At 45.3% G+C, this 9,569-nt stretch overlaps 1 protein-coding gene across 1 annotated transcript; it reads right to left on the bottom strand.

Moving 5' to 3' along the window:
* Positions 1 to 486: 486 nt before the first annotated feature.
* Positions 487 to 8,184, bottom strand: CCN3 (cellular communication network factor 3). Its single transcript, XM_040076624.2, has 4 exons — positions 7,788 to 8,184; positions 7,259 to 7,510; positions 5,151 to 5,359; positions 487 to 1,629 (listed from the first exon to the last, which is right to left on the bottom strand). Exons 1-4 carry the CDS (start codon positions 8,182 to 8,184, stop codon positions 1,333 to 1,335), a joined length of 1,155 nt encoding a protein of 384 aa, XP_039932558.1. The 3' UTR covers positions 487 to 1,332.
* Between the last annotated feature and the right edge of the window lie 1,385 nt (positions 8,185 to 9,569).

Raw genomic sequence — 9,569 nt, forward strand, 5'->3', positions numbered from 1 at the left:
ACATGAAACTGCCCCCTCAGGCTCTTATTTCTTAAGGGTATTGCCATAGAGTATCTAACACAAACATAGTCACAGGCTGATTTTGTGAGGCTGAAATGAAATGAAATACTTTGTTAGTTGTTCAGACCCAAATGTGAACTCTGAATTGTGTAATTATTCTTCACCACCACCACTGTATTTCAGGGCACACTGACCTTAGTTACATTATCCTATCTCCCAGGCTAACTTACTCTGAAAGAAACCTTCTTTCTAATATGTGCCCCACAAACTATTCATCCTTCCCTGTAGCAAGGCACTGCTTGACTTTTACTGCAGCAATTAGGACGAGGCACATTAATAATAACACAAGAAATCATCTTTTGTTTTTAGGAGTCTTCAGATCTTTTTTATTCCCATTGCTTTTAGCTGTTAAAAGCTGGTAGTTTAAGAAAAACAACTTTAAGAAAGAATATTTTGAATCACATAAAGTTTATTTACTTAATAGAGGTATATTACAGTATGTACAGTTTCTATTTACATATACACATTTCTAAGAAATGAAGCACCATATGATACAGTTAGTATTTTAGAGGAACTTACAGATATATTATTTTTGCATCCAAATAGTTATATCTACTGACACACATGGATTAGAACCAAATTCTTAGGTGTTGGTTTTGGATTAGCCTGCTAGTGAAGTTACCAAAGAGAAAATTAATTGCTGTCAGCTATCAACGTGCTGTGTTTCAGGATAAGAGATCTTACCTATGTCATTTCAGGGGCTATGTGCAATCTTAATCCTCAAGAGTCAGAAGTATTGACAGAATGTACTTTATAAGCCACATGAATGTAATACTTCCATCAGTAAGATTTTTACTGTCAACAAAAAACAGAGTTTCATTAAAAAGAAAAAAGAACACTGCTGGAGTGCTTATACATGGTATGGAAAGTGAAGTTAAGAGCCTGGAAGCTTATGTGATGCAGTATCATGTATTCCTCAAGGAATACATTTACTCTAAAGAAGCCCAGTCTTACATGTGCTGAAACTTGCAGCATGATCCCCTTAACTCAAGGAGAAAGTCTAGCTATCGGCTTTGTCATCTTTATGCCACCATTAAGGAAAAAAAAAGGCTCTGTCCAAGGTTCAAAATGTCCTTTGAGTGAATAAAGACATTTGGAGGCAAATGTAAAATGAGGTATTTAATAAACTATGGGGAAAAAAGCACCTAGTTTGAAAGACCATTCTGAAAAATATTTTAGAAGTTTCATATATGCAGTTGTTACATTCACCTGATTGTGGGTCAAGTTTTGCATAAACTGCTTATACTTTTTGCACTATCTAATTCATGTTTTTCATATTTTTGCTTCACTAGATGTGGGATCTAGCGGCTGGAAGAAAACAACATTACTCTGAGGACAGTTGTTGTGACAGACACAGGTGTTGATCAACATCATTGGCTTTTTTAGGACTTTGCCCTGGGGGCAGCGGAACTCAACCTGGATGGTTTTGGTGTTGTGTGGGGTGCAGCAGCGCCCGTCACTGCAGAGGCCGCAGTAACGGGGTCTGTACGACTGCACACTTGTGCAGTTCTTGTACTCATAACGAACAGCTCTCACCGACTTCTTCGTTCGGATACACTTCTTCCCTTTCTAAGAGAAATATGAAGAGAGAAGAGATAAAACATTGCATAAGACAGACAGCATTTAACAACATGCAAAGATACAGGTCTACTCTGAAAATTTAAATTTGTTGTCTTTATTTACTCAACAGCAAGAAGACTGAAACTGCTTCAGTAGTTACCTACAGGTGACACCTGCAAGATCTGCTCTTTGACACCAGCGTGATATTGGATCAGTAATGAAAGACAAATAATTTACACATGTCATCCGATACATTCATTAAGAAACTATACTCTACTGAAAAATTTCTCAGTCTAGTGTAGATCCACCAGAGAATCAGCAAGTCAAATGAGCAAGTGTAGTGGTTTTATGTTCATAAATTTCTGTTTACTAAATTTAGTGTAGTGGTCTTAGTGTTCATTCTTTTTTTTTTTTTCTCCCTTGGAAGAGGATCAGAAGAAGCAAAGCAAGCTTAAGCTTAAAAATAAACAGTTTTATTAACACACACTAAAAGAATGGAAAAGAAAAAAAAAACCTGGAAAAAAATAAATGAAACTTCAAAACACTCTTCCTTCTCCTTACAAACTGTTAACTTTCTTACAAAACAACATAGAGACATAACTTTTAATTTTCAGTCAGTTTCACTATTTGAACATAATTTTTCATTACTCTGGGAGAGGAGTCTCTTTTAGAGTCCTATGGAGACATTCACCACAAGACTAAAACAGTCTGGTGGCTCCCAATGTCACAAATCTGCAACTGCCTGGAATTTTTGCAGATTGTGGTGTCTCACCTATTAGCAGCCATTCTTTCCACCAGCTACTTATGGGCTTCTTAGCGTATTTGGGGTACTTGGTGTTTAAAAACGCTTCTTTTAGTATAAAATAAGGATTTTCTTTTTTCTATCTCTAAAAATCGTCTCTATCTCAAAAGAAATAGAGACCTCCTTTTACCCCAGTGAGGGGCTTACTCTGTTTAAGATTCTCACATAAATCTCAATTATATCAACCTCTAACTTTTGACTAGAATCAGTATTCTTCTAAACAACATTAAGATATTACAAGAAATAGTCCATTTCTCTACAGTTTACACTAGGTAAGTCCAGCTAAAAATGTCTACATCTTCAATCTTTTCTTCCAATAATCTTTAGCAGTTCTTTCACTCTTGCTCTACTGACTTCACGCTGTCTCTTTTTTCTCTCTCTTAGGGAAGGGTTAAGCCTTGGAAGCTTCATGTTGCCAGGAGAGGGTTAAATCTGCCCAGGCCCGCAGCGGCCATGTGCTCTCTGCTGGGTAGCAATCTTTCCCCCTGTTGCACCTTAGATTGGCTGGGCTTCTCTCCTCATACTTTTTTCTTCTCTGCCTGGGAATGACCGGAGGAGGGGAGGGGAATCACTGAAGGAGGAGAGGGGAATCACCGGGGGAGGGGAGGGGAGGGGGGCTCTGCCCACCCCTCAGTGACAATCAGGGCGGCCTCAGCCCAACTGGGCCCACAGCTGTTATCAGGTGCCCGACGGAGATCCCTCCTGGCTCTGGGGAGGTTTTACAAGTAGCTAACGTTAAACTACAGTGTCTCTTCCCCTGCCAGGAGCCGATGGAGCCCAGCCAGGCCTCGGGCCAGCTCCCCCCCTCACAAGGGCCTATCCAGCTAACAATGGCCTGACTTGACATTACCTGTTTAACTGGCTGGGAGGAAAAGGGCTGACTCAAACAAAATCAGGATTTATATGGGTACTTCTCAAAGTCGTATTCAACATTCTCAGTGGTCAAAGAAGATGCCAATATCTAAAATTAGCTTCTAATAGGTCCTTATATTTTCTAAAATAATTCTAAGATCCTGACATAGCAATATTCTGTATTCTTCTTTAACTAAAAACTAAACTGTGTAAACCCATGACCGCAAGTTACAGGACTAGATTCAGGGGGAAAAAAAGCGGTAAAATGAACTGCAAAAGTCATCACCCATTCCTATGATTCAAGGTGCAACCAGCTCTAGCCATGTTATTTTTAACAAATGATCGACTAACTTGTCCTTGGAAATCTTCAATGACAGAGACTCCACACCTGCCCCAGACAACCCCAAGAGTTCACTATTCATAATGTCTGGAACATTTTCTCTTGTGTCTTAATTTTTAAGCAGTCTAAACATGCCATTTCTTGTTATATCCTACATGGACTCAAAACAGGCTGCAATATCTGAATACAGTTATGAAAACACATCTCTCTTCCCTTGCATTCAGAAGAAGTTCAGTTCTATTTGTTTTTTTCCTAGATTACCATGTTTTCTAGACCTCTGATCATTCTCCTCAACTCCTCCCACATTTCATCTCCTCTACAAAACACGGTATTTAAAACTGCAGAGACTCTTCAGCAAAGGCTTTAGAAATGTTCTCCAGTACTCAGAACATTACCTAAATTGATGGGCCTCTTACCTAGCTACATGTTATTCACCCTGATGGAAACACTTTCATAATGTGTAGAAGTAAAAACGTCTTCTCCCTTAGATGCAATTTTTTTAAAATCAGAAATGTCAGTGTTGGGTTTGCTTTTGGGGAAAAAAAAAAAAACCAACAAAAACAACTTCATAAGGATTAAGATTAGGTTTAATTTATCAAGCAGACATTTCACACATTTCTCTGCTGCTCCAGATGCTCAACAGACTAGAAATCTGACATATCCATTCTGTATCACTGAAGCAACTCTGATGTACAGGTTACAGGTAGTACAGTTGCATTTGTGGGAGAAGTTAAGACTGTGTGGACTGTCAATCTGCACACGAAATACATGTGATCTCTTTGGGATGACTTAACCTGCCATAGAATCATAGACCAGTCTGGGTTGAAAAGGACCTTTAACGGTTATCCAGTTCAATCCCCCTGCAATGAGCAGGGACATCTTCCACTGCTTCAGGTTGTTGAGAGCACTGTCCAGTCTAACTTTGAACATTTTTGGGAATGGGGAATCCACCCCCTCCCTGGGCAACCTGTTCCAGTGTCTCACCACCCTCATGGTAAAATTTTTCTTCCTTATATCTAGTCTGAATCTACCTCTTTTAGTTTAAAACCATTAGTACTTGTCCTACCATAACAGGCCCTACTAGAAGTCTGTTCCCACCTTTCTCGTAGATCCTCTTTAAGTATCAGAAGGGGCTATAGGGTTTCCCCAAAGCTTCTTCTCCTCCAAACTGAACAACTCCAACTCTCTCAGCGTTACTTTTCCCCTCTCATAGGGGAGGCCCTCCTCTGGATTAACTCTAATAATCCCATGTCTTTCCTGAGGGCTCCAGAGCTGGACATAGTGCTCTGGGGAGGTCTCACTGGAGTGGAGCAGAGGGGCAGAATCACCTTCCTTGACCTTGCTGTGTTTGCTCAGTAGCTTTGTGCTGCACCTCCAGCAGGTCTAATGCTTTACCAAAAACACTCAGCTTGCTACACTTGTGTTAAAAGGTGTATTTATGTACAGTTGCATCTGGACCATTGTAGACCATGTATTGCAACCTTGGAATTAGAGCTGAAGAGATTCTGCTGCCTTGCCTCACTCTCTGCAGCATACCTTATCAGATGACTCTTCATTTTCACAAGGTCTTATCATGCAAAGCCGTGTCTGTTTCACCATTTCACACTGTTGATTCCTGTTGGTAACGCGGGTGGAAAAGCCCATTCCACAGCTCTTGGAACAAGCACTCCATTCTGTGGTCTGCTCAATACAATTGGCGCTTGATTCTGACACATCAATCCCACGTGTGGTCTCTTGCCTGTAGGCTGGAGACAAAACCCCACAGAACTTTATTACAAGAAAAACTCACATGAAACCTCAATATCTTATTGAGCTCTATTGTATCTGGGAAGGAACATATCAGACAAAACAAGGTTCAAAATCCATGCTTTTGATAGGATTCAGAAATTTTAAAAGCTTCTTTTTAGGAATCCTGAGTACCAATTTCCTGTATCTAAAAAAAAAAAAAAAAAAAAAAAAAAAAAAGCCCCAAACCAGAAAAGTGCATATTAGCATAATTAGCAAAGCATTTAGATTCTGTTCACTCAAGTCCTCAGCTGGAAGAATTACTGCCAACTTTTAAACCAATTTAGAACTCTATTCATAGATTTTTATTCTTCACTCTTTCTAATGGAACTATGTCACAAATCTGTTTTAAAGCTATGTATATTTATAAACATATATATGCTTTTTATATTTATATTAGGTATGTCTTGAGAGAGCCTGAATTTTTTTATCTAAACTAATAAACAGCATGGAACTAAAGTCCTTTTACTCCCGAGAGTCATGAAGTCACCCCATCTTGTCAATTATTGACAGATTACAGCCAGGGAGATGGCAGGGAGGCAGGAGGGAAGCCATTTCCAGGAGCTATCACAGGTACTTAAAGCCATGGTCAAGTCTCACCACCGCCCTGCCCCTCTGGCAGTGTGAAACAAATATTGCTAAGGCATAGTTCGATTCACTGATTAGCACAGGAGCAAACAGAAGGAGACAACACAACTGAGCTGTCAGTCAGCTCTTGCTGTTAAACTCCTCCACAACAGCCTTCTTGCCTTTTGAATCGAAAAGATCCAAAATCGTGGCCTCCCACAAGGGATGGCCATTGCTAAAAGAATGCCGACAATTCACCTGTAAGCATCTTACGGATTAGCCTGTCACCTTCAGACAAATGGAAGAAAAGGAAAGGTAATAGAAAAGTGTCAAATTTTCTGTTTATGTCTTATATGCTTCACACCTAACACTTCATAGCACACTGAAAAGCTACTCGAGCTTTTCTTCCTCAATCCTTACTTGTTTTTAAATGGATTAGCTGAGTTTTGGCATAACTATCTGCCCAAGATCACAAAGAGCAGTGATTGGAAGAGAGTGCAGTGCCCTCCACTCACAGTAGAAAGTGATGAAAATTCATGTTGAACTAATAGTATAATTTAAAGGGAATGGAATCATAATTCAGTAGAAAAAAATGAAAATAGGGAAAAACTGAAAAAGGGGAAAATATTATCTAGCTTTTTAAAAAGCCTGAGTTCTGCACTTTGGAATGGGATAGGTTTTCTTACAAATCCATTCACTGTGTTTATAACCACTGCCTCTACATTACTCTGTAATGTTTTCGATGCCATAAATAAGCATGAGCACTCTAGCACAGACAGGCTGGAATTCATCAACATTGTAGCTACCATACCGACCACTTGTAAAAGGTGCAGAATTCAGGGGGGAAAAGTTTCTTGTAGACTAAGCTGTTATAATAATATATATGTTGTAACATAGTCTTGCAGAGCAACTAGCAAGAGTGCAGCCTCTTTTATTTTTTTTCCCCCTTGGTATGGGAATGTTTGAAGGATTAGGATCTTGTCCTTGTTTTATTCTGGTCACAGAACTAACGTGTGCCAGATAGAAAGAAATTTAAAAATTGGGAACTAACTTAATTAACTTTTAAACCTGCTATGCATATTCATCTTCTGAATCTTCCTTTTCCCTGTTGAGCTCTGCCTTTATTCATTACCACTGGTATACCTACTAGTCACTCTAGGTCAGAAAAAAGACCAGAAAAAAAACTGACCATGCAAGCAGTGTGCCTTAGATCTGGAAATCCTGTGGATATTTTCACGATGATATCACCTCCTGCTCACAATGACTATGATAACTAATTTTAGTTTCCTCACCGGCCATAGCAAAACCACCCAAAATCACTTCATCGTCAGGGTCGCAGACCCACTTCTCACAGCACTCGCCAGGGACTTCCACTTTTCTAGGGAAGGGGCAGTCGGGGCCGGGGAGCAGCAGGTCCAGGTTGCAGCGGGGCAGGCAGCCGATCTGGCCATCGCGGCAGGTGCACTGGTACTTGCAGCTGGGCTGGAACGTCTCCCCATTGCGATAAATCATCCCATCAAACACGCAGTTGTCTCCCTCCAGCACTAGTGGGAAAAGGGGAGGCTTTCGCTGAGGGCACTCGGACACTCCCCGGCCCTCCCAGCCCTTCGGCTGCCGCACTGGCGTCGGGGTCAGCCCCGGCGGTGCTGAAGATCGGCCGCTTCGCCAGAGGGCAGGCGGGAGAACCGCGGGGCAGAGACAACCGCAGCGGACCTCGCGGCGGGGTCGGCCCGGGAAGGGTCTTCCCGCCGCCCCCGAGGGCCGCCGCATGCGGGGTCCGTCCTTCCGCCGCCACCCACCCACGCAGATGCCGCCACCTACCCATGCAGATGCCGGCGGGCGCGCCGTCCTCGGGGCCGCGGTCGCAGTAGAGGCCGCTGCTCTCGTCGCAGGGCAGCAGCGCGGAGCAGCGCTCGCCGCGCTGCCGGGCGCACACCAGGCAGCAGGAGCACCCGTCCAGCACGGCGGGCACGCCCGGGGCGCAGCGCGGCGGCTCGGCCGGGCAGCGCCCGCCGCACGAACGGGGACACGCCGGCTCCCGGCCGCTCACCTGCGAGGACAGAGCGGCCCCGGGGGCCGGGTCACGGGCCCGGACCGGCCGCCGGTTCCCCCCGGCCGCCGGCCCCGCCGTGCGCCCCGCACTTGCCTCGCACGGCCGGAGGAGCAGGAGCAGCAGCAGCAGCAGGGCGGGCAGGTCGTGCCCGCCGGCCGTGGCCATGGTCCCGGCAGCCGCCTGCCCGCGCCCTCTCGGCTCTGCCGACAGAGCCATTGCAGCCGCTTTTATAGAGGCGGTCGGGGACCCCCCTCCGCCACCACCCCCGCACGGCGGGCAGCGCAGGCCGGAGGCGGGGAGCTGGAGCGGGGGAGCTGGAGCCCGGCCGGGCTCTCCGCTCCCCCCGCTCCCTCCGCCACCTGCCCCGGCGGCGCCGAGCCACTGCCTGCCCGGCCCTGCGCTGCCCTGCCCTGCCCGGAGCCGGGCGCGACCCCTCTGCCGGGGGCGGAGCATGGAGCGGGGACCGGAGCCCCGGAGACAGGACCGGCCGCTGCCCAGGTGCTACCCTCGAAGGCACTGCTACCCTCGAAGGCACTGCTGCCCTCAGCCGATCCCTAAGGCTCTCTTCCCGCCCCGTGTGCCCGCAGCGTCCGTCCCCGCACGGGCCACACGCCGGAGGGGGCACGGTGCTGCCCCGCAGCTCGGCGCGGCTACTCCGCGGTCTCTGGCACCTCCAGCACGGCTGGGCAGTGCTTGGCGCTGGAGACCGGCCGCCCCAAAGCCAGCCGCCTCTAGGGGTTGTACTGCTCCTGGACCCGGCGGCGAAGTGTTTTGGGCTTGGTGGGCGCTGAACTCTTCCGTTTCAAGTGTTGGGCACTGTTCTTTACTGGAGAGGTGCAGGTGTATCCGCTGGTGGGAAACAGTTGTTGCAGAGGAGTTCACCCTGCCCAGTGCAACACGGTGCGTTGGAGTGGTCACAGACTATTCAGTGCCTACATGGCGTGTGCAACCGCAGGGGATACAGAGCCAACAGGCCTGACCTCAGGAATGCTTTGTAGAAGAAACTCCACTGCTCCACGCTGTTATTTTAGCATGTGCAGGACAGATTTAAGACCAAGTGTAAGGGAGACTAAATCTGTTAACGGGTTTTACTCATCAGGAATTGCCTTCTGCCTAAGGCAGGCTTTCTTGGGTCTTGCTAGGATACAGCTATTCTTTATCCTTTTTTGTCTGAGGCAGATAATACATACTGGATTCTGTTATGGCTTGTTGAAGAGAAAATATTTGAAAAATAAACAAAACTTGTTGACAGACCAGTGAAAACAAGATGTCTTTTACATTTAAGACATGACACAAGTGGTACTCATGAATTCACAAGGCTACTGTAGCTTTATACCAAAGCAAAAGTCAACACAACACCAGAAATGGCAAAACAGAAGTTTTGGTTTGGACAAAAGTGACCATTCCTTTCTTGATGCTGAGTGGCAACAGCAGGATTTCTGGAAAAGCCTGACATTCTGGGGAGAGCAGACTTCACTGGTGCAGGAACATGTAATCTCTGGACATGTATTGGCCCTTCATTTTCTCAGTCACAAACAGCATGACCAGCA

Source organism: Hirundo rustica, chromosome 1 (assembly GCF_015227805.2).
Source record: "Hirundo rustica isolate bHirRus1 chromosome 1, bHirRus1.pri.v3, whole genome shotgun sequence".
Lineage (NCBI taxonomy): Eukaryota > Metazoa > Chordata > Aves > Passeriformes > Hirundinidae > Hirundo > Hirundo rustica.

Coding starts and splice junctions, on each gene's coding strand:
- CCN3 (XM_040076624.2), bottom strand. CDS start 8,184: ATGGCCACGGCCGGCGGGCACGACCTGCCCGCCCTGCTGCTGCTGCTG. Junction 7,511..7,787: donor GCCCGCCGGCATCTGCATGG/GTAGGTGGCGGC, acceptor TTTTCCCACTAG/TGCTGGAGGGAGACAACTGC. Junction 1,630..5,150: donor ATGAAGAGTCATCTGATAAG/GTATGCTGCAGA, acceptor TATTTCTCTTAG/AAAGGGAAGAAGTGTATCCG.